We start from the raw sequence: 27,137 nt of genomic DNA, 5'->3' as shown, positions 1-27,137 counted from the left end.
AATCTATCACTAAACAGCCCCTCATTTTTGGTGCCCAAAAGGGATTTTGACAGTAGGTGATGGTTCTTCTTTCAAATACTAATTTTAAAGGTTTTAAACACAGCCTTAAGCGTCCAACTTTGCCAGACATCACATGAGCTCTGCTTACCTCTTCTCAGTCCTGTGTCTTCTTCATGAGGCCAGGCACCATCCCAGCTCACACCACAAGGAGCAGGGTGAAGGAGCTGCTGTGGGACAGCAAGGAGCACCAGTGCCTGCCCTTGTGATGGCAACACTTTGTGTTGGCCAGCAGATACTGTTTTGGGTCAGGGGCTATCCAAAGGTGGGGATGAATGGGATGGCGGTCATAAGTCACATTTTGTCCTCTCACCCACAATTTCAGTCATGTTACCTCATAGACTGAAGCCACCTTTCTGTGCCCTGTATTTGTGGACAGTTTGTGGGAAAGTGTTTTTGGGGTTGGGAAATATTATTGCTTTTTTTTTTTAGTGCTGCACAGATGCCATTTAAGAAGCAAAACCATCCGTTCATACTGACCTATAGTGTCATTCACGACCAACACTAACCCAGTGTGAGGTCAACACTTCTTTTATGGTGTTTGAAAATGGACATTTCTGTTTGGCATGACCATCCCATTCCATGGTGACCCCAGTCTGCCTTGTCTCTAGTGCCATGGAGTGTGTTTCCCCATGCAGCAAGGGGTGAGAGAGAGCAAAGTTATGCCAGAAAGGCTTTACCCCATTGCTTTCCCAAGCAAAATCACTTTTCTCTTCTGATTTATTTGTAGAAAAGCCACTACATTTGCTGTCCTGGAGCCACCACAGGGCTCAAAGCAGAGCTGTAGGAGTGGACATCACAGTGTGACCCCCAGAGCAATCCCAGGTGTTGCCAAGGTATGTTCATATTTGGGCTTTGTAAATACCATCTAGTCGAGATCCCTCCAGCCTCTTTGGCATCTCATGAGAGTCCTACCAGCACAGCAGCTGAAACCAGTTTACTTTTAGGTACCTTTGCAAGTGGGAAATTTCATCTCCTTATTACCTTATCCTTGCTGCAGCACCTGCCTGCTTCTTTATTCTGACTGGAAAAGTAAATAGCCTGAGAAGTAAATAGCATGGTTTTAATTGTAGTGACTAAGCTCTGTGCAGTGCTTCATATCCAAAATACATTTCTATATATTAATCTTGTTTGTAGTATTGTTGCCTAGGAAAAAAACAACACCACCTGTTGTTAATTTTAAGGAGAACTAGCATTTATTTCTGAGCAAGTGAAAGCTTTCCAAATGCCTTTTATATTTGCATAGTTAAAATCTGGATTAGATGCCTTTCTGTCCCAAGGCATTAGCTGAAAGGGTGGTTGTGGTAGAGATTTTTCTTTGCTTTTTTATTCCTTGTGGATACGGCAGAGTCAGATCCTACAGTAATTCTTTACTGTTGCAAAGTGACACAGTATTATGGCATGAGGAATTAAAGTGAGGAAAACCAATGTCAGTCCCTACTTTTGCACCAGGTATTGTAAGCGGTGACCTTCACAGGGTGTGAACTGACATAGTCACGCATCTTTTATTGATGAGCTTTGGCTGGAAGGGAAAGTTTATGTCAGAATCCAAATGCATATCAAACAGTCCTTGCAAAGAGCAGGGGCACTGTCTGCCGTTCCAGGAAGATAAAACTTTGCCAGTAACAAAACTCATGTTTCCAGGGAACCTTTGGTCTCTCAGTGTGAACTCACCTTAAAAAATACCGTACATTGGTCCTAATAGCCTCAAATTACAGAGACTGAAAGCTCACAACACTTCATCAGTCCCCAACAGACAGTACCCATCTAGACATAAAAGTCAGGCTGTTCATTTCCTCCCAGTGACCTTGAAGCAATTCTCTGACATCTGCTGGGTCCTCTTGTTTTGTTTTGCAGTAATCTTCCTTCGGCCTTTTCTGTTTAAAACTCAAAAGAAGGCTTCAAAATAAGAAGTGGCAGACTTCAGCAGCACCAGAGATCTTTCTGAGCTCTCCCTGGAGGTATCCCTACCTAATTGTCCCTGAGTAAAAACAAGTAGGTGAAATTCCTTCTCCTTAAGCTGCAGTGCAGGGACCCTTCTGCATTTCCATGGAAGTGAAAGCTGAGCCATTTCCTTTAATGTATCATCTAGCTAAGTTGGCTGCACAATAAATGGGCTGTGGTAAAGCCAGAAACTCCCTAACCATGAGGCTTTTCTCCTTCATGCGGAAGCATGATGCTTACCTGTCTCTCCCCATTATTTTTATATACATACATATGTATGTGTGTATGTTTTAAGTAATAATATAAAAGTCTGGGGGAAGTGCCAGTGGCGAACAGAGTGGGAAGGCAAAGGTGTCAGTGCTGGATCAAAGACCATACTAATGTGTTGTAATTACAAAATACTGCAACAAACAGAAAATCAGATGTTCTGGGTCAGCATGACATTACCAAAAAAAACCCAAAAAACAAAAAACAAAACGAAAAACCAAACAAACAATAAAAACCCCCACCACTCATTGTGGTAAATGGGATGTTCCTAAATGTGACAAGATTAAGCTGTCATCACTTTATTCTGTGCTGAGCCTAGAAAGGTTATGCTGACCCACTGGATGCAGTACAGAAGCCAAGTGTTTGGAGGTGACCCCTCCAGCTTCAGGGATGTATATCTCCACAGTGAGGAAATGAGGCACAAGATGTTTCTAATCCCACCATAGAATGAAATCATTATATTCTCTCAGATGGCTGTAGCGGTGGCTGCTGGGACACCAGTCAACAAGCAGGCATTTGATTCACAAGGTATAAAATATTCCCCTTCAGTATGGTATGGTAATACATGCCTATTGTGAAGAATTTCTTTTGCTCACGCAGGAGTTGATGTCTTGCCTCCATCTTCATTGAATACTGTAGTTCAATAAAATCAGGCCTTTGCCTATTTTTACCTATAGATTTGGCAACATGATACAAAATTGCTCCTGCTCTAAGTAGAGGTTTTCATTCATATTTGAATCAACTCCATTAAAATAATCTCTGGTGCTTTCAACTGCTACTAAATCTCTCCAAGGAGGAAAACATATTATTGTTATTACTGTTTCTGCACTTCATACGAGTAACTTTGTTTGAAAAGAAAATAGAGGGCAAAAACAATGCTGACTTAATGAGAATCATATCACCATTTTATTTTCTTTATTTTACGCAAGTGTTTTCATTCAGAAGTTTATTTATTACAAGCAGCAATAGAATTCTTGAACTAATATTCTCAGAAAAAAGTTGTTACAAGTATTTTAACAAGTATCAGGTGCCTCCTGGTTAAATAGAGAAGATACGAGACAAGAGTTTCATTGAAGGACAAACAAACAAGTATGCTAATCCCAGCTGTACAGCATGAGGAAGGACCAGCGTGCAACGTGAATAAAGGAGAGATGCTCAGAAAACAACAAAGTCAGAGAGGAGCTACACGATTTACAGCAAAACGCCTGGTTTAAAACATGGTGTTCTGAAGTTGTGAAGTGGCCTTATACTCTTGAACAACTGAAAATGAGATCCTTAACAGTGGAGAAATCTGTAGCCTGAGTGAAAATGAAAATCCCTGTCTACTGGAGGGAACTAAGAAAAGAGATACGCCTCCTTTTTTTCCTGAGAAAAGGCTGCCCATGTACATCCATGTGGTCTTGTACACACTTGTTACTGGCTGAGCAATGGCAGTGCAGAGGCACAGGAAAACCATTGTCTCTCATACCTACGTCCACAATTGTCAAATCCGTTAGATCATTAACACAAGCTTAGTTGTGGGATATTGTCCTGTGCGTACTTCATCAGAGATTTCTTATCCTTTGGAAACATGGAAACAACTTCACTTCCCGTCTCCAGCATCTGTCATTCACTGTATTTCCTGAAGCCGCACCGCCATGTTAAAAACAAAAAACCCAAAACTTTGGAATGCCTTTTTCCTATTTTAGCAACAAAACAGTAGACACTGCAGAGCCAGTGCAGTCCTGGTGGGTGTCTAATTGCCCTAATACCACAGAGCAGCTCTTCCTGACAGTGGGCTGACTGCTCCCCAAAGAGGCTCCATAAGGAGGCCTGCACTGACAGCTCAGCACAGGTACTGGGAGAAACAAGCTCCAGAGAAGAGAGAGAAGGCTTTGAGTGTCGAATCGGTACCTGTCAGCTGTGCCCTTTGAGCCATCACTGAGATCTCCTGTGCTTTGCTGAGGCCTTCTGGGCATCTCACCCATGAAACCTAATTTTTTCTGTTCAGGCTTGGACGACTCCTCTTATTTCACATGTCTGCACTTCTGCTGAGTCACAAGAAACCATTCAAGTGAATTTCAAAGCTGTCCTTTTCAGCTGGTCATCAGCTGATTGTATGAACACAGCCCAAAATGGAACAGAGTTGAGATGGATCATATGCTACTTGTATTGGATACCTCTGTCATTTGTAGGATGCTGGGTTTTCAGCTGTAGGGCATACATCAGAAGTGTTAAAAAGAAGTACTTATGTGACAGGGCAGTACCTGTGGGAAGAAACCCATTTTAAGACAGAAGGCAGCACGATTACTAGCATTATCCCATGAGACTCTAGAGCAGATTATTTTACTGACTTTTTAATGTCAAGTGTTACGAATTCTTTGGCAACCGGCCTACAGTTGTAAGGTGTTAAGATATTAGGTAAGTAAGTGTGGCAGGAAAATGTTCTGTTTTCTTTATTCACAAGTAAGGAGCACAGTGGATCATAATGATCCATTCAGTGATCTCAGAAGGAATCTTACCAGTGAGACAAAACGTCCGACACAGCGAAAGCAGCTCTTAAGATAGATAAGCCTTTCAGAAGATAGCAGGTCCTGTTAAAATACTTCAGACTTTTCTGATGCCAAACCATGCAGCTGGTCATGGCTTACTGTTAGTGTTGGAGAGTTGTATCGTACTCTTTTCACTCATGCACTTTCCACGTGGCTTTGGGCATTGTCCTGGTTGCAAGGCCACTGTCACACAGCCAGAACGGCAACAAAAATGAAAATAAAAGGGTCACAGCAAATGGCTTCAGGATGGAAGCAGCTGCAGGCCTTCACATGGGTTACTGCAGCCTGTACCTGCAAGCACAGCGACTGTTGGCTAAAGTAGAGCTGTTGCCACACTAACCTCAACCTACATGCCTTTTTCTTCCAGCCAATGGGAATTCCTGAAACATTTTCCAGTTGTTTATTGCAGTACAAGTTAATGTTTAACAGGCTCAAGTCTAGCCTTCAGTGGGGCATTGAACTGGCTTCACAAGGGAAAAATAGTGCAAGGGCCAGACTACTTAGATATGCTAAAGTGGAATAGGATGTTTAAAGGTGGTGAGAAATCTCTTGAGCCTTCAGTTTAACATGAGCACTTTTCACAGAGAGAAAATATTGTCACTGTGACCAACTGCGAGTAGCCAAAGTAGTTTAAGCGCAAGGAATATATGAAGAAAGAGGAGAGGAAGTCCCTTGGTGCCAGATACTGGACTTCTTTGCATGGTTGTTTTTTTTCAGATGGTTATTTGCTTTGTTTCCTTCACATGAAAGTCCCCACACAGTGGTTCTTCATCACAAAATATTGAAGACCTACTTGCTCATCTTTCCAAGTGAGTTTTCAGCTTGTGTAAAATAGGCTTACCGCTTTCTCTTTGGGGTTATGCATTCAAGAGGACTGAAATTTTGTTGAAAATCTGAAATGTTGAAATCAGAAATTAACATCTCTGCCTGAACCAGACAGACTGGCAGACACATAGCTGATATTAGCAAAAGAGGAGGAGAGTGAAAAGGAGATGGTCATACAATTGGTGCTGAAGACCAATTGTAAATTGCGTTAGTGCATTAGAGACATGCACCTCATGCATGTATCTGAGCTGAAAGGACAACATATCCTCTTGAAGCGTGCTGACAGCTCTGTTTTCATCAAAGTTGTCTAGGAAAGGGTGTATTTTTTTGTTTATTTGGTTGTTTATTTAAACCAAACACATTTCAAATCCTCTGAAGTCTTTATAAAACAGAAGAGTTTCCTTTAGATAGAGCGGTTAACCTAAGTAAATAATGCCTGCATAAACAAGACTTCCAGTGGAATAACAAGCTATTAAAAAAAAAGCCATAAAATCTGAGAAACATGGAAAAGATCCCTTCAAGCAGCATTTCAGCATTTCACTGGCCAGCTGCTGGCAGAACGCCATCTAGTACTTCTGCTGTTATGAGAAGCAGAGTCTCAGCTCCATCTAGAGACTCAGCCCAGCAGCTGCCTGCTTGAACAGGCACCAAATTCACACTATATTCAACCCACTATGGGAAGCAAGTTTGAACATTCAGGCGCTCTTGCAGATTTCATCAAGTACATCTCTGTGAGCACACGCTCTCGCATGCCCATGTCCTTCATGAGAAGATGTGCTCAGGTCAACATAAAAAGATTCCACAAATTAATTCTTTCAATCCAGCAAAACACTCATCTTTGAGGCATTATGAATAGCATGGTGTGGGGACCTGTTCAGATATGTCCTCATCTCTGGTAATTGTTTGCCTAAGAAATCTTACACATGAGCCTGTTGGTAGAAAATAATTTGAAGTGCTTATCTACCAGTCCTTTAAATTCTTCACTCTTTCTCTCCTTTTTTTTCTGATAGAGCATTTGATTTCAGTCCTTCTTCCTGCTGCGATGCTTCATCCTCTGCTCTTGTTTTTTTTCCTGCTCATTCTTCCACTCTCAGATGTACACAGATGAGGAAAGAGACCACTTTTTCATTATTTGAGTTTCTATTGGCTGATGGAAGGGCTAAGTAACTTTTGTTGCTCCTTCACTTCAGTTTTCCTTGAAGCAAAGAGAAGTTATTTGCTGCTCAGAAAGAAAGCAAGAACAACAGCATTAAACTCATATCCTCTACCTGAAACAAGTGCATTTTCCTTGTAGTCCTGCCCAGACAAGAAGTTTCCCACTAAGTGTGAGAAAGATGGGCAAGCAAGATTCTGATTCACCATTTTAGGTGTCCCACAGTCAGCGTGAGAGGAGATACCGAACAGTTCAGTTAACCTGCGCATCACCTATGACCCGTATCTGTAAGGTAAAGGTGTCGTATTTGTTTAGTATGTGGCTTTGCCTTTTTAATCCTCAGGGGTTTTTTTACTCTTCTAAACTTGGACGTGATGATGTCAGCAGAGAGAAAGGGGATACTGTTAGCCGTCTTTCTGCAAATGCCTTTGCCTCTCTCTTGAGAAAGCTAGGTTAATTGGCAAAGGCTAATTAGAAAATCATAAATGCTGTATTTGTTTGTTATTTCTAGGGCCAGGTTTCTTAATGTCAGTACCAAATATTTGTCTCATTCTGATGTTACATCTTGGGTTCGTGCAGAAGTACGAAGATTCAGAATCACTCTGAGACTATTACTGCACATATGGCGTCCTCATTTGGTATGTAAAACTTTTGTAGAGTAAAAGCTGGACAGCTTTGAGTCGTGTGACTAAAGCTAATGCTGCCTGCTCTCACACCTGGAAAACTGTGAGGCCAAGTGCATTTTATTTATACAGAGAGATCCATATCCATCATAATAACAACTTGTAGGCTTGCCTACAGTATTAAAAAAAAAAAAAAGGAAATTCATTGAAATAGCTGAGAGCACTGGAATACCTTTTCTGCTCTTCTGAGAAAAGGGAAATCAGGACACAGCAACTAGAGAAGTTTTATGAGTAAAGCTTTTTGCCTTAATTTGGGCTTGCTTGTTGATGAAATGGTAAAGGTGGGTATCAAAATGGGCTATTCAGAGGGGAACCTAATTCTCTGAAGAGTTTTTCTATAGGTAGTGACTCAGTAAATAAGACAAATTAATTTAATGCCATCACTGTGGGACAGGCCAGTGAAACTGAATTAAAACTATGAAAACGTTCTCTCTTAGTTATCTCTTAGTTTCAGTGAAGAACTTGATGTGTGTTGGAGGTGCATTGCCTATAATTGCTTGGTACAGTTTCAGGTTAACCAAGGTTTTTAGGATGTGTAGACCATCATACTGACCTGGGGAATAGAGGTGTCAAGAGCCTCTTTACATGCTGCCAAGAAGTAAACAAAGTGCCTGAGCCCATGATGTTGAGCCTTCATAATTGCTTGGCCCTTCAATGCTATTTATATAAAATTATCATTTAGGGAACACATCTATAAATACCACAGCTACCTTAGCAAGCACAATGTGAAAATAGAGCCTTGTGCATTTCAAGTTGGCCAAACAAGTATTTTCCAGCTTGTGAAACCTGTGAACATTCCAGCTAACTCTGTTGGCATGAAAACAACTACACTGCTTCATTCCCAGTTGAGGATTCAGCCCTGAAACATACAGTTACTGAGCTGACTAGGGGGAATGGTTTCAAGCTGCAGCAGGGGAGAATTAGGCTGGACATTAGGAAGTGTTACTTCTCAGAAAGTGTGGTCAGGCATTGGAATGAGCTGCCCAGGGAGGTGGTGGAGTCACCAACCCTGGGAGTGTTCAAGGAACGATTGGATGTTGTATTGAGGGATATGGTTTAGTGGGAGCTGTTGGTAATAGGTGAACGGTTGGACTGGATGATCTTTTAGGTCTTTTCCAACCATGGTGATTCCATGATTCTATGCCTTTTTCAGAAATCTTAGTGTCATTTCACCTACACTGCTCAGACTGCAGCGTTGCCTTCTGCTGACTACTTGAGTGAGTTGCCTGTGTGCTAAATTCTGCCTTGATGTCTAAGTTTCAAGTGGCTGGCACTAAAAAGGACAATCTGTGATATTTCCTAACCTAGAGGAGATGATAACAAAATGTTTGCTTCCAGTGTTTGAGCTGAAGACAAGTACCTGAAAAAACAATTCATCTCCTTGATTGACAGCCTGTACTTGCAGTTTTAGCATAAGATGATAGAATGAATCCATCACTCCTGTATTCATGGTTTTGGCTGGATTTGAGAAAACATTTTGATGCCATATTCCAGGTGGCAGAACTCAGAGGAGTCTTTCACATGCTTGACAAACTTTTCAACTGGGTCAAGCTTTGGACTGTGGAAACTATGACTGTGATGCTACCTTTGATCCTGATTCAGGAGCTGTGAAACCAGAGAGTAAACACTGCTCTGGCTGGCTTGCCCATTCTGAAGGGGGTGTTGAAATGCTAGATTTGGGGAGAGGTATTAAGTGGTGAGGAAAGAAATTAAATGACAACAAAGTCTTCATTCTTTGCTCAGTATCCTCTGCTTGCTGAGTGCTATTTATGGGTGAGGAAAGTTCTGTAAAATCAATTAAATGAAAAGCATTTGGTGGCTGACCATGAGGAGTGATCTCTCTTCAAGGATCAGGTTTGCAGTGACAAAGTACAGCTATTAGCATTGGTACAACTTGCATCCTCTTAATCTCAGAGGAGATTGTATATTTACAAGGACAAGAACTAATAAGTGGTTCGGGGTCACTCTGGGCTGTGCATGAAGCTGCTTTCCCCAGAGACTTGATGGTCTGCTCTGGGGAGGGCAAGCATGTGATGTGCCACTGCGCCTTCTCTGTGTCCTGCTTTCAGCCCAGGCAGTGCAGATTGGACATTACTGTGTGGTTGTTGTGAGTGATGGCTGGGGGAGATGAGAGAGGCAGAGCTGCTGCCCTGGTGGTGCAGAGCAGGGGGCAGCCACACAGCAGGCTCTGCTGTGCCATATGTAGCCTGCATGTGGCTGTGCATGGCTTTAGTAGGATAACATTGCACTAGGTGATGGAAGCTGAATTCTGAGATCATCAAAGCTCTAGGGAAGACTAGGGAAGATTAGAGCAGCCTTCTGTGTTTCCAAGAGAAAAAAAAAACCTGAGGAAATAAGATACAGTAAGCAAATTACGTGTCTTCTGCCTGTTTCAAGGAAACGTGCTGATTGGTAGATTAAAAAGAATAATGATTGATGCTTATTATCATTGCAGCTCTGAGGGTGAGAAGCGCTCACTAGAATATGCCGAGGGAATTATGAACTCCTCAGCAAACTGGCGGAGAACAAAGAGCCGACTTCATAGTCTCTCTGGGTGAGGTTGCATGAGTGATCTTTTGTATCACAAAACTATTGGCAGGGGATTTACTTTGTACATGAACAAAGTGTTTTTGGTGTTGGTATTACCTGTATCGTTTCCTGCTGTGATGTTACATCTTTTTGGCTCATGGGAACTTCTGAAGTCCTGTGAGTAATTAGGAGGTTAAACCAAAGAGAGCGGTTACATTTAGATGTTTGCTGTTCTCTCCAGAAAACATACCCATTCTACCCACCTCCTGAGCCAGCAGATATTCCATGTGACCAGCAGTGGTTATGAGGCTGATGAATCCCACAAGGTTGTACTGATGGTATCACAGGGACATCCTGATAAGCCCTGGGGGGAAGGCAAGGTTTAAAAATCATTCCTGGCTACCTTCTGGGACCTTGAGAATTCTCATTTCTGTATGTTCTTCAGCACAGTGGCCAGTGTGGTATTTTGGCCCTTATTTTCTCAAACTTGAAGACTTTCTGTAGTGTTTACCTGCAGAAACTCACCTAAGTTTGGTGTGTTTTCATTCATACAGAAAGTGCACAATTCAGGGGAACCAGGACTGCTTTGCTGGTGAATGGTACTAAATTCAGAATTCAGACTCAAATGGGAATTTCTGTCTGTACTGGAACAGGCTCCCCAGGGAGGTGGTTGAATCGCCATCCCTGGATGTGTTTAAGAGCCATTTGGATGTGGTGCTCAGGGATATGATTTAGCAGAGGGTTGTTAGAGTTAGGGTACTATGGTTAGGCTGTGGTTGGAATTGATGATGTTCAAGGTCTTTTCCAACCTGAGTAATTCTATGATTCTATGATCTGGAAAAACAAACCCACAAAACCAGACTTCTCAGTGCATCCGTGCTTGTTCAGCAAACAAGCTGCCATATTTTGCCACTGAAATACATGTGAGAAAACACTGCCCACTCTGACACAAGGCTTTGTTGAAGAACACTTGTGCTCTGCCCTCTGTATTTATTTACAGAGAACGTTTATTTGCATTGGTGTTTGGGCTTCCATTAGCTTTAATTATGTATGGAAAAGGCTAATTCTGCTACATATTCCTCCCTGAGGACTAATTAGGCAAGTGATTGTGGAAAGCCATTAGAGGGGTTGCATCCATTATTAAGAATTTCATTTTAGAAATGGACCAATTATCTGAAATACCTCTCAGGACCTTCCCTGAACATTCATCCAGGAGCCAAACAGTGCTTTGCCAGAGCTGGTAACACTTTTTCCAACGAGATGAATGGAGAAGGAAAAGCGTCCTCAGCTGCACAAAGCCAGCAACAAGCTGACTCATGACAGCAGTAGAGGTGAACACAAAACACCATTTTGCATCTCACAGAGTCTGTGTCCCATTGCAAACTCCTGCTGACTTTCCCAACTTCAGGACAGAGCCACAATCCTTCTGTGCCCCCAGGAGACCTTTCCTGCTCATTTGTGACATATTCCTTCCTCTTTTGAAATGTGATAAAGCACCCATTTCTCATAAAATCATTTCTCCCATCAGGTTTGCAACAAATGGATCCAAATCCTGATTTGCTCAGCACAGAGCAGCAGTCTCCAGCCCCACACCATTGTTTCTAAAAGTAAGCTGGTCCCTAATGTGCCACAACTCTATACACACAGCCTGCAAAATCCTGAGGATCCCCACCACAGTCTCAGTTCTCTCTGTAGAGTTTTGCAAGAAAGCAGCTTTTTCAGCAATAGTCTGTCCAGCACAATTCTTGCTCCCAAAACAAAGACCTGGGCTGGGGCTTGGCCCTGCCTCAAAAGAAATTCCAGTAGCTATTTGTAAGCCATATAGGTGTGCCTCGTGCAGGCTGTAATTGAGATCCATGTGATAAGTGGAAACGTTTTAATTAAGTGGCATAATCTCTCCCACCAGATAAAGAAGAGCTCAGGTAACTTCTCCAGCAGGAGGAATGCACATGACCCTGACACATGATCTGGTCTCCTCAAGATACCCCAAGTGCTACACAGCTGCCAGCCTCAACACGTTGCCCAGGACAACAGGTACAGCAGGAGCTATTGGGTAGAACACCTCCACCTCTGACACCAGATACTTTGAGATGCTGATTGTGGCCAAGTGGGAAATTACATCAGCTAATCCTATCACCAGATCTTTATGCTCTGCCCACATTTGCCAGCCTAACAGGTGAGAAAGAGCCTCACCTACCCGAGGCTGCTTTAATGTCTTTATTACTGTGTTCATGTGCCCACAGTGACAGCACTGATGTTGGCAAAGATGCTGAACTACAGTATTTAGATGCTGAGAAGTTTCTTGCACTGGTCAGTGTTCTTCTTGCAGCAGAGTCTCCTGTCCAGCCCTGTGTTACTGCCAAGTTTTTCCAGGTTAATTAGTTATGTACTGTTCTCTATGTAGTGAAGCTGGTCACAGTTACATGGGGAACTTCATCTACCAGTTTGTTGGTTGTTTTTCTTTTGATAGAGGAACAACAGGTTGCACCACATCAGCAACAAGGTCCGAGCCATCTCCCAAGGAACATGTCACAGCCCCCAGGAGACTGGCTGCCTGGTAAAAAACATTCATCAGGAGATAAATAAATATCAGGGAAGCCCCAAATCCCTGCACCACCTAAGGAAAACAAAACCTTTGCATGCAGCAGCCCCCATGAGCCACAGGCTGCATCCTAGGCCTGCTGCAGGGTGCCTGAGAAGGGCTCCTGGGAGGCACTGGCCTTGCACAAGGCGACCTCACTCTCAAAGCCACTGCAGCCATCACTGCTTACACAGGGGCCATCAGAGGAACTTCACTGCCTCCAGGCAGCCTCTTCCCTTTAAGTGGAGCAAGGCAAGCAGTGAGTGCTTTGAGACCAGGGCCAAGCCTGGCTCAGGCTTTTAAGGGGAAAAGAGAAAGAAGAATCATTTCTATTAAAAGAAGCAGAAAAAAAAAAAAAAAAGAGCAAAAAAGCTTCCTTAGTAAAACCAGTTGACTTCTGAGAAACCATGGGATGGTCAGGACATCCAGTAACAGCACTGGGCCTGCTGGCAGCTTGCTCTTAAATGACTTATCAGGGTTTATGCAAGCGGAGAGGATTTACTTGGCCTGCAGAACACCCCTGAGATATTAGTGCTCAACCTTTTGCCAGAGAGAGCAGAAAACACTTTCATTTTCTGCTTTGAGTTGGGGTGTTTGGTTGTTGGTTTTTTTGTTGTACAAACATGGAGAGATTGTGTTGTACAGCAGCTACAAGAGCAGCTCTTGTGGATAGGACATGTAGGGAGGTGAATGCGTAGTCAACAATTCCGGGGCATGAGGTGGCCTAGGGAGCCCCAGCAGTGGTGGTACCCAGCTTGATACTGCACAAGCCTCACCTCCTGGGGCTTCTCCCTCTCCCAGCACCCTCTATTACCTCATTTTGAGTCTCCTTTCTAGCTCCCTTGGTGCCATGATGGCCCATCACATGCAGCAGAGGACACAAGGTAACTTTTCCTCCTGCTTGGCTTTTTGCTTTGCTAATGACTAATTTTTCTAGTATTTAAAGCTGCAATTTGCTGCTCAGGCCAACTGCGTCCTTGCTGTAGTCCCACTGGCTCCAAGTGAAAAAACAGCAAATAACTGGGCTCACAATTCCTTCTAATTTTTATTCTTTTTATGTATTGTGTGCAGTGCTTGCCTAAAAGGAGCGGCGAATATTTTGCTTTGTGCAGTTTGTCTACAAACCCCATGCAAAGAAGGGCTCATCCACAACTTCTGGCAGGCTGGCAAGAGGTGGAGACATTTTTTGGAGGAGATCAGCTCATAGCCACCCTGTCCCCACACAGGGAGTTCAGGAGCAAGTAAATCATTTCCCTGGGCAATAATTCCCTGCAAAGGAAGCAGCACTGAGGTATGTTCACAGAGCGCTTTCCATAGTGACTGAATTAGAAGAACTCTGGGCAGTGCACAGCTTTTGGTCCCAGTTTGTGGAAAGCAAAAAGCCTGGTTGCTGTCTGGACCAAGACTGCCAGATATGTTACAGCAGCAGCAGAAAGAGACTTGCAGTTCGTTTAAGCATCATCGTTGTGTAAATGAGGTGTTCCTTACCTATGAGTGTAGCTTAAAGCACACATATATTTGTGTTTTAAGGGCAGCACCTCTTTTTGTGGCAGAAATTTATATAGAAGTCAGTGCTGCTTTACAGTTTCAAACCACTGAAATGGCTGCTTACTTCAGGTGCCTCCTCGTCCAGAGAGGGAACCAAATTTGATGTTTATTTACGATTTCCACTGTTCAGTGCGGGACATAAGACTTGCCAAACCAGTCACTGCAATTCTAACACTCCAGCTGCTTTACTAAAACTAAGCAGAATAATTCTGTACTCTCCCAGCCGTGTCAGCTGCCTGGGCCAAGACAATGGTGAGACAGAAGCAGCCCCATTGGGGCACTGCAGGAGAGTGGCCATGCTGGTAATGCTGTGAGAAGAAACCGGGACACAAAAGGGACTGGGGTAGGACTACCACTGACATGTTTATTTAATGTTTAACCAATGGGGTAATTTGTGCTCTCTACACCTATAGTTCTTTCCTGGCAGACCAACAGCATCCCTGCAGTATACATGTCCCAGCAACACGTGAGCAGTGCACTGTAAGCTGCTTTAGCCCAAAGCCATTACATAAAGTGAACCTGTGCAAGCTGTTTTCTATAAAAGGAACAAGTGGTATTTTTAGCAGGCTTTATGTAGTTGCTTGGCAAGGGGAAGAAACAGGAGATGTCTCAGTACCTGGAAAGGAGCCCCTGACACCATCAGTGACTGCAATAGCTGGGTTTGGGATGTGAGAGGGCACATCCCTGTTACTGGACCTGTTTACAGTCCTCTTTCCTAATGACAGTTTCTATTCAGTTTCATGTAACATTGAGTGCCTCTACAGCTTTTTCTGCATCCCTAACTGGCCTTAAGCAGAGAGCTCTACCTCCATCAGCACCTTGCTGACCATGCCCTGCATGTACCTCCTAGTGAGGAAGGACACCTCCCCACCCACACCTCCCCACACACACACACACACACACACGGGAAAAAAACCCACAACAACTTGTATTGTGCTGGCATTTGTAGCTGTTTTCCTTTTTGTTACTACCTAGAGTGCATGCAATTCTTCCCCATTTTCCTAACAGGAACACTGGGCTGACTCCTGCCTAGAATGCTCAGCTGGGTAAGTGCAAATTTCAAAAAGCTAAGACTCTATAAAGTGTATGTGCTTACAGAGCCACGTATCCCAAATCTCTTTGAGTTTATAAAGGCTGGTCCTGTGCTTCTCTACATGGGTCAGGACCTTTCTGAATGTCCTCTCCACCCAGAGACCTGCCAGACATTTGGCCTTAGCAATGGTAACATTGACAGCAGTGATCCAGGAATCTTCATTAGGTCAAACCAAACAGAATACATAAAAAAACCAAAACAAAACCACACAACGCTCCAATAAATGCATAAAGTTACTTTATTTTCAGTATACATTTAATTTTGAAAAATATAAATGCTAAAATATCTCATCATCTTCATCTTTTGATTCCATAAAAGTCACAATAGAAAGCTTCATAAAACTGTAAAATACTATGTTATAAGGAATTTCATGTTTTATATTAGTGGAAAAAAATTTAACATATTGAAATGTTTTCTGCTTTTGTCGGTTTTGTTCCACCATCTTGATCCGCTTCATTTTACGTTAATTCTTTATTCTTTCCTCCAAAGCAAATACAGACTTACTTAAGAGAATTAAAAACAATAAAAGTATCTGAAAGTGCGTATTGATTCCAAGGAAAAAAAAACAAAACAAAAAGTAATGCATACAAATATATGTCAACCTTGACGACAAATAAGTAGTGGCTACAGAGGCAGACAGTCACCGTTTTCATGGGTCTGGGACAAAGTCATCTGCAGTTGGCTTGTTTTCACTGGGTGACAGCAGCATTTCTGCCCTCAGTAGGTGCCTATTTTTGTAGGACTTCTAAGAGAAACTGTTTGGGGAGGTTCTTTTTTGTGTGATTTTTTTATGGACTCTTCTGATTTCAGAAGCCAGAAGTGCTTCCTCTGCCTTTTCTCACCAAATGTCCAATTCTGAACCGAAATTAGTTTTATTGTCACAAGGCCTACAAAAGTGCAGTGAAACTCACCTTGTGGTGACATCAGCCCATCAGATGCTATTAGGCAGCTGCTTTTCCGCTGCCTTCAGTCTCTTGATGCCAGCAGAGGCTTTTGCTCCCTGTCTTTATTTAATTTTGTTAAAGGAAACAAAATAGGACAGACAACCTCCCACAAAGGGCTGTTGTCAGGAAGCGGGAAATAAAAGATTTCCAGCTCCTGTCTCCATCTAGAGTTGTTTTTGACATGGAAAACTACAGAAATCTTTGTCCCAGCCTTTAAACAACGCTGCCCTCTGTACAACAGCTCACCTGTTAACATAAGAAATAAAAAAGAGACAGATGTAGATCAGCAGTCAATACAGTTCAAGTACATTTAACGCGGTTCAAAAGTGGAAGACCTCATTTTTGTGAAGACAAATCACCAGGTAAGAGCAGATGAAAGGATGTTTGTGTGTGTGCGTATATGCATGTGTGCAGTATGCTGCGTTCTGAGCATACTGTGGGCAGGGGGAGGGTTCTTTAGTCAGTGCTCTCTTAAGGAAATCTTTTTCTCTATATTAATCTACGCTGATCTTTCCTTATTTGGATTTCTACAAATAAAGTGTCTGGGCAAAACATAAGAGCTCACATGTACTGCGTACATGATGATATTTGAATCTGTTTCCCCTTTGGTAGTCTGTGACTTACTTTCACCAAGGAATTAAAACAGTTTTCTACACATTAGGATTGCACTTCCCAGGTTCTCTGTTCTCCAGCTAATCCTAGCAGGCAGCAGAAGGGATCACGCAGTGGCTGCTTTTCTGGCTGCCTTCAGATGGCTCCTCACCCTTTGTGAAACCGGTTTGGGCTGCATTTAGGGGATGCTGATATCTCAGGGGCAGCAAAGAAAGAGCAAAGCTCTCCCTTCCTTGTGCACTGCTTCCTCACAGTAAACAAAAATGTTAGGTAAGCAGGAATTGGGATTCCTTGGTAACCAGCTGGGGAATGTACGTGTGTGTGCATGTGTGTGTGCTGTGCCAATTCCTCTGCAACTCAATCATCTTTGTGCAGCAATGAGCACTAACACAAGATCGTGCAAATAGTAATAAAAAAAACCATAAAAAACAATAATAATATTACAGTCCATATAACTGCATCTTTTAACCAGAACCAGTATCTGGGGAAAAAAAGAGTTCTGGTTTGCAGCTCTGATTGTTGATGTGGTTATTACTTGTTTGTGGGTGCTAGAATTTGGCATATAAGGTCTCCCAGCACCGTGATGAAATCCTATTTCCTTAATCAACATGGACTTTGGTTTCTTCACAGCAAGTGTGGAAGCCATGAAGCTCTACCTTCCTATTCAGTATCTTTGCTACTTTAGGGAAAGAGAATGAAACAAAGCCATGTATTAGGCATTACAAAGCAGTTTCTGCAAGAGTGTTTTTAATGCCCAGCACTGGGGGCTTATTAAGGACTGTTCCCCCCCGTGAGCTGCTCTCACAGCTGCTTCAGCCCCTGTATGCTTCACTGCAGGGAGCTTCATTTTTAAAGTGAAACCTTTGCAGCATGTCATATGTAATCCTCACACTTGGAATAAATGTGTACCCACCGCAGAGAAAATAACGTGTCACAAGGTGATGCTTGCTGGGCTTAAAACCAAAGACCTGTGTTACTGTGCCTAGCTGATTTCCTACCGATACATCATCATGTATGGAAGGTTTGGTTTATCTGGCGGAGCGCCGAGCAGTCAAGGTGTAAGAGTAAATTCTGCAAGTGACAGAAAGCAGTGCCTGGGCACTGTCAGTTCTCAAGGAGGATCTGGATCTTGTGTCTCAACCACACGCAGGGTGTTTCCACTTGCACACATACACACACGTGCACACACAGATGTTTCACATGGACAAATTCTAACAATACTGCATAGGAAATCAACAAAATGAATACAATCAGCATCTGTCCACTGACACCGTTAACCGGTCAGTATTTCACTTACCAACAGTACACTTAAGACCCTTCCTAGATCACGAGAGATTTAAGTCATATCCCATCTCCTTCATAGTGAAGTTAGATCATTCGTAACAAATAAAATAACCCTAAGTAAAACAGAAGCTTTAGAGCAGAAGGTGTTAATAAAACTGATCCAGCCCTATGCCACGTCCTGGAGATTGTGTAGGTTTTTTGTTGTGTTTTTTTTTTCTCTTTTTTGTAAAAATCACATGAGATATGGTACAATACATCTTTACAGAAAGCCTGGCATCTAGAAATAAGAGGTAGAACTACTCCAAACTATACGTTTCCTGCTGCAGGAAAAAATTCATTTGTCTTTACAGTAATTAAAAAAAAGGTTAAAAAAAATTGTCAAAAAAAAAAAAAGAAGTCATAGGTTAGGCCCCCATAATTTAAACAAAATAATGTAGGAAAATAACACTCTTCAATGTACCTGACGGATTAAGTCCATTAAAGTGTTTCTTTAAAAAAAATTGCATAGGAAAGGGACGTTTGAAAACACATGCTACAACGATGGCAATAGTTTGTCTGTGCTGGGAGTGAAGTACCTTTCAGCTTTCCTTCCTGTGTTACTACGAGTACAGGCTTTAAGAGCAAGTTAGTATTAGCAGCACTTTCCAGCATCTTAGAGCAGTGTAATAAAGACATTGAATTAGCCTGGAGGTCAGTTTTGTTCTGCCAGACAACAAACAAACAAACAAACACTGATTCACAACTAAAGTAATGCCAGTTCCTCTGACATTTCACAAAAGTATTATATTATATCCTTAATACTTCTGCCCTCTGCTTGAAAATGAGATGCGTGCATGTCTAAGCAACAGAGAAGGCAAAAATGAGTCTTGGTCAAAGTGGAAAAATTGGCTGAGGATAAATAAGAGGAAATCTGCAGGGGGGATAAGGGCGGAGCGGGGAGCGCAGAACGTCTCGTTTACCTTTGCGGGTGGGGAGCAGAGAGCATTGTAATATTTGGCTAGTGACAAAATAAATTCCATATAAGACTTAACAGACAGACAAGTTACAAAGTAGTTTCTGTTCCCTTGCTCCTCCAGAAATAACCATTGTCTTCAGGCTCAAGTTCTATTCTAATTTGAGGCACAACTTTTACTGGAGTTCGTGGAGGGCTGCGAAGAAAAAGAAGGCAGGGTAGGTAAGTGTGTGGACTAATGTCATGTATTTTAGTAATGCTTAATGCACTCTGCAGCACTCGGCTGAATTCTGAACAGTACATTTTCTGAGGGATCAGATCCTTTAAAACTGTACAACTCCAAGAAAAAAGTATTTATGAACAAAACAGTGGTATTTACTGGGCACAGCACGGTGTCACATCTAGAAATGGGAAAAAGGCTCAACTCCCAGCACCAAGTGTTCCAGCACACACCAGTACAACAGAGCTTTCTGAAAATGGCAGCTTACCGGTACCAAATAAGTAACAGAGATGGGCACTGGCAATATAAAGCCCTCTTTGGTACCATAACTTACTGATAGGCCTGTGCATCATGTCATATTATTGTAATGAATTGGTCCAAACACTGCTCAAGTCAGGGAGTAAGCCTACTGATTTTGTTAACTGAGAAGCTCCACATACCCAGTAAGTACAACTAACTGCCTGTACAAGTTTATATATTTTTAAGTCATTTAATTTTTTCTCCTGTAGACATGTTTTTCTAGACTTTTCCCAGTTGTTCCACAACTTTTTGCTGGCTTGGACGCCAAAACAGGCATCAGTACAGTTTAACTGAGGCCAGCTGAGTACTTACGCAAGCTCCTCACTCTCTCCACATTGTAAGGCCATGCTGGGAACGAAGTTAGGATGCAACAACTGCACGTTAGGAATTCTTTCAAGGTGTTTTCTAAGGGTTTCCTTTTAGCAGATAGGAAATTTGCCTAGTAGAATTTCAGTACACTGTGGCACATACAAATTGCATTTTACAAGTACTTACCTTGGCATAGTGTGTGACCGAAGGAAAGGAATTTTATCAGCACGACGTATGGCGTTCAAGGAATGTTTGTGATTTTTCTTCTGTCAGGGAGGAGAGAAAAGATCTTATTTGTCATTGCATGCAGCATTGATGTTTTCATAAGCCCAGCAAACTCTCATGTGTTTAGCTGTGTTTTTAACTGGTGACTTCCTGCTGTATGAATTTCACAGCTTGTAAATGAAAATAATAAAGTTGTCTTCACCAAGATAACAAACCTGAACTGCTAAACAACCGTGATTCATTTGCAGGGGCTGCCGTGTGAGCTGCATTCTGCTGCATGCCTTTGCGCATGCAGACACGCAACTGCATACGCAGTTGTAGAGCCATGAGCAGTCACCCAGCTGCCACACAAGAGGCAGATTAGCTGCTCCAAGAAACAGCCTACGGGAAAACTCACTTTGTGCCCACCAGGCCTTCACCGCAGCCTGGCAAAGGGTCCCCAGCTCAAATATGCTTCCCAGAGGGAAGCCATGAGACACTGCAAAGCTGGTCTCAGCCCGGGAGCATTTCTGCATCTGATGCCTGGCAAAGAGGGGCTGGGAATCCCTCAATCAGGAATTTGGGCACACATTGCCTAGTTGGGAAATTCCAAAATTCCACCTCAGAAAAATTACTCCATTTCGTGGCCTCCTTTCAGCACCTTTACATCTTGATACTTACCTTCCATTTACTACTTTAGTTACCCTGTGTTCCTCACTGTAGCATCCAAACTCCTTGTGCAAAAACAGGTGGCTTGTTGCCTGTAACCACATTCATTTCCTGACCAGCGTGGTGAAATGTACTCTTTTTTAATAATAATCCTATTCTTGCTATTGCTGAAGGGAAGCTAAAGAGTAAAAAATGAATTCTGTGTTTGGATCAAGAAACAGCTGGAATCCACTTGTCTGCTTTAGAGGTTGAAGGGTGAATTGTTTGTCAAGCACTCTGAACATGCACAGTATGCTCAAGTACTGAATGCTATTAGTATTATTAGTAATACACTTTGAGTCTCAGAGCACTGTTATATTCTAGGGTGAGTAGGTGAGACCGTGGTGTTGGTGGATTCCAGATACTTTTTCCAGTACAAGAGCCTGTTTGTTTAGTTTTTTGTTGGTCTTTTTTTTTTTTTTAAATTGTTTCTAAATAAAAGCTGACAAATCGATTTCAGAATGATAATACTGGACACAAACAAACTGCTGCTTGGCCCATGGACATCTTATCCTTTGTTGTCTGAAAGGGCATTCCAACAAACAGGTTTGTGGCAGAAGTATTACCATTTCCCTAATTATTTCAGCCCTGATGATGCTGAGAACATTGTACCCAATCATAAGACCCTGTGCAACAACATTTAGGATGAACTTGCTTTAAGCATATCAGGGCATTTTCATAGAAAAACTAAGAAGAACTGTTGGGTTCAAGGTTGATGCACTGAGAGCATACAAATAGTAAAGTAATTGTCTTTGGCTTTGTTTTAGAATATTAATCTCTTAAGTGTTCATTTATCTAAAAACACAATGCAATGCTTAGGGTTACCAAATGCCACCAAAAGCCAAGATGGTTAGGGACCAGCTCCTAAACACAGATCCTACTTAAGGAATCTGAAGTTCAGTGTTTCTGGTCTTATTCCTAGAAATCTTATCACCAGTAATGCAGCAGTAGTGATCTACTGTTATCATTTGTGCTTCTTTGCTCCCATCTTGTGACAAATCAGCGTATTTATCTTAAGACTGAAACCATTGCTCATAACATTGACAGAAGTCGCTGCAAAGGCAAAAAAGCTCATGTCAGTTGTCCTCTCTTAAAAGGCTACAATATGAGAAGTGAAAGTGAAATAAAGGCATAGACTAGTTGAAGACCTCTAGCTAGCAGCGTTCCCCAGGCACCAGTATTGCATCTAGTACTCTCCTGGGTGTTTTTTGTGCAACCTACTGTAAGGGGACATGCTATTGTAGGGAGGTTAGACTAGATGATCTCTAGAGGTCACTTCCAAAGCCTACAACTCCTTGATTCCATGATATTAACCTAAGAAATGAAAAGACACAATAGCACAAAAGCAAGTCACCTAAGAAGGGAAATGTGTTAATGGTCAAATGATGTTAATGGTCAAATGGCTGCCTTGTCAGCTTAATGCATAGTGGGAATCAATGACATGCTTAATTATTCTTTTAAAGTGCTGAGTTTTGCAACTGCTTGGAACCTAAGGAAATAAACAGGCCAGAGATGCAGTTTAGATGTGCTGCAAATCCAGAGCAATAGACTCAGGGAAAATAAATGCAAACCATCAGCAAATTTAACACAAAATGGCAAAGGTCAGAAATGGACTGAGTGGATGGGGAAGTTACAGAGTGGAGGAGAAAGGAAGTTATCAAGAAACATAGCTGGACAAAAGCAGTTAAACTGGAGGCACCAAAAGTAATAACATGAATTTTGGGAAGAAAAAAAGAACATATAAAAACAAAGCCAAATACTGTCGTAAATCAGAGACCTGGAAATTAAAAACAAACAAAAACACCACACTTCTGAAATAATAGAAAAGCTCTAAAAAATATTAATTTATATATAGATATTGTACTGCACGTCAGAGTCACGCAGGCATGCAAGAGTTAGTTCTACTCACTGTCGGCAGGTTTGCTATCACTTAGGAAAGGTTCCTGCTCCATGATGTCCATTGGTATTTTAATACTTGGGACTTTTTCTGAGTAGGGGCAGTCAGACTGTGAAAGAAACGTGTAAAAGGTCTTAGAAAATTTTCACTGCTCTCTTATTGTCACCCATAAATTAATATCATCCTTCACATCATTTCTGTAGGGAAAAAAAAAACCAGGTAAAAAGGAATCCTGTAGCCCAGCTGGCAGCCTCCTGATTTTTAACTGGATCCCTCTTGCACCTCACTTTCCCTCTTTCTTCACACTAGGGAAGTAAAGCAGACTGAAAGAATAATCTTATCTAAGTGTTATCTTTTCCTCTCTCCACCGGTTCCTATGCTACCAGTTTGTGAGATGCCATCTGAGTCAGCGCAGGATTGGCTGCAGGAAATAAAAGTGGATTAAGCACTCATTTGTTGGCAGAAATGACAGGGCACTGCCTTCTGAGAAATGTCACTAAATGTTTTATCCCATTCTGATTTCTGCTAATTGTAGCAGGACCTCTATGTTTTTTTTTCTCCTTCCAAACTGCTTTACAAGGAAGAGTGTCAAGAGACAATATGGCAGATAATCTTTAACTTCCATTGCTTCAACTCTTCTTTTTATTTACTACTTAAATAAAGCCAGTCCCAATTGCTCCTCTGTTTGCAATAAGATATTTCATCAAATCCAGGGTCCTTTTAAGAATTGATGTAATCCCACCACACAGGAGATACGGCAGACTGTTCAAGAAGAGTTACGAGTGCAGAGAAAAGCTATACATTAGCAAGCCTTTCCCCACGTTAGCTCTCTGCTGAAGTCAGCAAGCTTTTGCTCAAATTATCAGCACACTGTAACCACTGAGTCCCCTGGAGTTTGATGATTATGCCCCACTAGTTCCAGTAATAACCCACTTGCTTGTGCTTAGGAGGTACTGAATTACTTGGCATTTAATTTTTTTATTTTTTATAAAACAGTTTAACGTGATCAAAGAAAGGCTGACACTGCTTGAGTTGGCAAAGGAATTAAGGTGATAGATGCCAGGTGATACATGCCAGAAATGTTAATATATCTTTGTTCCTGGAGAGAACTAGACACTGCATGAAGTATAACACTGCACTGGGGAGAGTCACACCTAAAAGCCAGAGTAGGAAAACACTACAGAAGCCAGAAAATCTCTTTCCCTGGGTTTTCTTTTTCATTTTCTGTTTTGTTTTTTTGTTTTAAATGTTACAGACACCCAGTGCAATACCATGTGTACTCCACTAGCAAAACGTTCCCTCAGACGTGTGCATATGCGTGTGCGTTAGTTATTTTTTACAAAGCTATATAAAAGAATAGCTCAAATACATCTTAAAAAGACATGGAGGCAATAAAGTCATACCAGAATTCCCAGCCATTTAGAGCTATGTTGTAAACGAGCAAAGAGTTGAGTAATCCATCCAACATTAGTACTGCTCTGGTGCTAAGAAATAAAAGATCTGTGGAATGGGAGTGCCGATGCTCCTTCTGCTTTAAACTTGACCATGTGAAATGAGCAAAGAGATAAAGAAAATGCCTGTGGTTGGCTAAAGTGCCCTAAAGAGAGTAGAGGCCATCACACATCGCTTCTGGCTCTTAAACTGAATTATAACATCCTGGTATATTTTTAAACATTGGCTGGCCCTTCTTGGGTCGTGCATTTTGGACATCAAATCTGAGACAAAATTCAGCTTTCCACTATGCACAAGCTTGGGCAAATCCATCAGTTAGTGGCTGTAATTTTTACTTGCTAAAACCAAGTTGTAGAAGTTGCTGAAAAACTTTCTTTGCAGTTCCTTTCTTGTTGTCCCTGACTGCTAGCAAATCCCCAGTGAGAACTAACAGTACATCTTAACTCCTGCTAGAGAGTGGTCTCTGTTAACACCAGGTTTTGCTGTGCTTGTTTACATAACACCACCTGAATTCGCAATGTCCAGCAATTCTCTTCACCCAGCTCTTATCGGTAGAATGCCTGCAAAACCCCACAGTACTAACTTTATGGAGGCATATTTCTGAAATGAAAAGGGTGAAAATAATCAAACCAATAACACCAAGTGCTTTACGTTCAGGAAGCTGGCAAAAGCAAGCGCTGGAAAAGAAAATAAGAACGGTTAATTAAGAACATTCTGCATAAATTCTGTTACCCACTTGATTGCATACTATACCTGAAAGCCTAGGAGGCTTAAAACACACCAGAAATACAGGAGACATGGCTCAGGATACTACGCTGCTGGATTCAGATCAGTCTTAATGAAGGAGCTGAGTCAAACCTTTGTTGACTGTTCAGTGCATACAGCAGAACATCTTCTTTCACTTGGAATCATACAAATCTATTTACTGAAGGAAGCCCTTGACCTTGGCTTTCCACATGCTGGAGGAGTGACAGCCATTGAAATGAAAAGGGAGCCTGTGCAAGGAACTGCTTTCTACATACAGTAGTACGTAAATGCACATATCCTGGGGCGAGGTAGCTTGCAGATGAAGGCACACTATTGAAACATAAGGGTCAGAATTTTTACATCCTGCTTCACTGATGAAGAAGAGAAAAAACATTTCTTATGTTGTCTCCCACAGTTGAGAGGAACAACGTGGGAATATGCACATGTGGTTTCCTGTTGATGTGACACTGATAACATACAAGTCTTGGTCTCATCAGCATGTTCTTAGGTGAGAGTTTTCCTGATGCTTGAAGCTTCTGCCTTCCCTATTAGTCATACAGACGTGCTGAAAGTCTCAGCAAAACCTGTACTGCTAACAATTGTGTTCTTGGGACTTCTTGATAGAAGTGTGCAGGAACAGAGTAGTCTAAAGGTCAGTGCCTGCTAGGAAGGAAGGGGAAGGGGAGCTTGATGTCTGAAATAAGGACTGATCTTCCCAGTTGAAATTCAGCCTGATTTAATGAGGAGTGGATCCAGGCTACCTCCTACATCGCTGCACCCTCGCTACAAAATTGCTAATTTTGACTCTTCTTGGGTATATTTCCTGCAATATAGAGCATATATTCACTGAAGAAAGGCCATTGTATATTTTCTCATTGGAATAGTCAGTCTTTGTTGCCTCTAACACAGCTGTCATGAAAGGGACTTGAGCTCTAGCATGTTCTCCACCTGGATAATGGTTGTGTTTTCTGTCCTGCTAACCTTGAGTAAGGCCAGGCATCAGAATGATCTGGAGGAACTCTTGGAGCTGCCATATTACACTTGAAGACACTAAACTTATTATCTAACCCACATGACTGCATAAATAGGGCCAGTGTGGCGATTCTGCTCAGTACAGGAAGAATACAGATGACACACAGTAGAAACAATAGAAGTGCTGCAGTACTGTGCTCTGCTGTACTGTCACAGCCTGGTGGCAGCAGTACTTCCCACAGCTGACCATGGCTTGCTTGCACTCTCCTTAAGGCTTCACTGCAAAAACACTTCCAGGAAATAACACTGACCCAGTAGCTACTTCTTCAGGAATTCCCTTTTCCCGAGGTTGCTGTTGCCCACTTTGCATCAACTAAAAAGGCCAGGGAGCAAACAGGCAAACAATTGATGCTGCTGTTTCTCTGTCGTACCTCACCAGACTTCAAAACTTGGGTATTCCTGGCTGCAGGTCAGTGAGTTAGATGTGAATGTGCAAGAGTGGTTCAGCTGACTTTTCCTCCCAAGGCATGATGCCTTCTCATTTATTTCTCCTGCTCTGTATAGATGTGTTATTTTCCAGCTTCAGGTTATCTTAATTTTCTCTAAATCACATGAAAAGCCTTTCTCCATTAACTCTGGAAATTATACAAGCAGAACTATTGATGCTATGTCAGTGTCCTCCGTGTAGCTCATAATTAATGAAGCTCAGCTCCCTCGGTACAGCCATCCAGCAAAAAAGACTCAGACTGAAGCAGCCAGCTCTCCAAAGGAAGATCGCGCTTTCGATATGAAGTGCTCTGTGATCAGTGTGTTTACCACTTTCATTTACATTTATAGAATTTGAGTTTGCATGAAGCCTGGGTAGGAAAATGTTTGAAGGCACAAGTCCTAAGATTCATCTTACTACATCTACGATAAGAAACACTTTCTAAGGCACATTTTTCTGGTCTAATCAGGTCACTGTGCTTAGTATTGCCATTAGCAAAGGTAAGTTAAACTATTACAGTTTCTATAGGTCTATATATGCTGCAACCTGAGATAGAAGCAAAGAGTAGAATACACTGCATAAAGGGTACGTATACTATTTGAATGTATTAACAACAGACAACAAAGCCTTTTCTGAAATGTGACAAATCTTAACTTTTTGTGCTTTTAAAAAGAGTTATTAGAAAACAGAACAAAACAAGCTGGTTTTGGAAGGTTTTTGCAAGCAGCTCTGATACTTTCTCCTCCTAAAAAATAAGAGACAATCAGGGCAGAAAGGCAAGGGAGGGAGGAGAAGATGAACATGACAGAATGATACAAGATATTCTAATAAAGGACAT

The 27,137-nt window shown here is 42.0% G+C and overlaps 1 protein-coding gene and 3 long non-coding RNA genes across 21 annotated transcripts in view; 3 read left to right on the top strand and 1 right to left on the bottom strand.

The window, feature by feature from the left end:
- Positions 1 to 758: 758 nt before the first annotated feature.
- LOC107313360 (uncharacterized) lies at positions 759 to 12,029 on the top strand. 8 transcript variants are annotated; one of them, XR_014945871.1, is made up of 5 exons: positions 759 to 893; positions 1,915 to 2,018; positions 9,916 to 10,014; positions 11,518 to 11,596; positions 11,896 to 12,023. It is a non-coding gene; the product is annotated as an uncharacterized LOC107313360 (long non-coding RNA). The 8 variants fall into 8 exon arrangements; XR_014945875.1 differs by lacking the exons at positions 9,916 to 10,014; positions 11,518 to 11,596; positions 11,896 to 12,023 and adding exons at positions 5,517 to 5,608; positions 6,992 to 7,069; positions 7,289 to 7,403; XR_014945870.1 differs by lacking the exon at positions 11,518 to 11,596 and having other exon boundaries at positions 11,896 to 12,029.
- A 1,692-nt stretch (positions 12,030 to 13,721) lies between these two features.
- On the top strand, positions 13,722 to 15,263 carry LOC146761075 (uncharacterized). The gene is made up of 3 exons (XR_014945878.1): positions 13,722 to 13,861; positions 14,342 to 14,461; positions 15,127 to 15,263. It is a non-coding gene; the product is annotated as an uncharacterized LOC146761075 (long non-coding RNA).
- A 168-nt stretch (positions 15,264 to 15,431) lies between these two features.
- The window catches only part of SLC4A4 (solute carrier family 4 member 4), a 214,631-nt gene continuing 202,925 nt past the window's right edge, over positions 15,432 to 27,137 (bottom strand). For all 11 annotated transcript variants that reach the window (XM_085546823.1, XM_015861475.3, XM_085546819.1 and 8 more), the window contains 3 exons: positions 22,654 to 22,750; positions 20,019 to 20,098; positions 15,432 to 19,199 (listed from right to left, as the gene is read on the bottom strand). In XM_085546823.1, the coding sequence (XP_085402949.1) occupies positions 20,055 to 20,098; positions 22,654 to 22,750 (141 nt within the window). In that variant the 3' untranslated portion in view covers positions 15,432 to 19,199; positions 20,019 to 20,054. The remainder of the gene's footprint in view (positions 19,200 to 20,018; positions 20,099 to 22,653; positions 22,751 to 27,137) is intronic.
- LOC146761074 (uncharacterized) lies at positions 19,132 to 23,093 on the top strand. Its single transcript, XR_014945879.1, has 2 exons — positions 19,132 to 19,225; positions 23,028 to 23,093. It is a non-coding gene; the product is annotated as an uncharacterized LOC146761074 (long non-coding RNA).

Source organism: Coturnix japonica, chromosome 4 (assembly GCF_054131305.1).
Source record: "Coturnix japonica strain WE chromosome 4, WE-NBRP24, whole genome shotgun sequence".
Classification (NCBI taxonomy): Eukaryota; Metazoa; Chordata; class Aves; order Galliformes; family Phasianidae; genus Coturnix; species Coturnix japonica.
The sequence above is the reverse complement of the archived record's forward strand: the minus strand, read 5'-3'. Positions and strand labels throughout refer to the sequence as shown.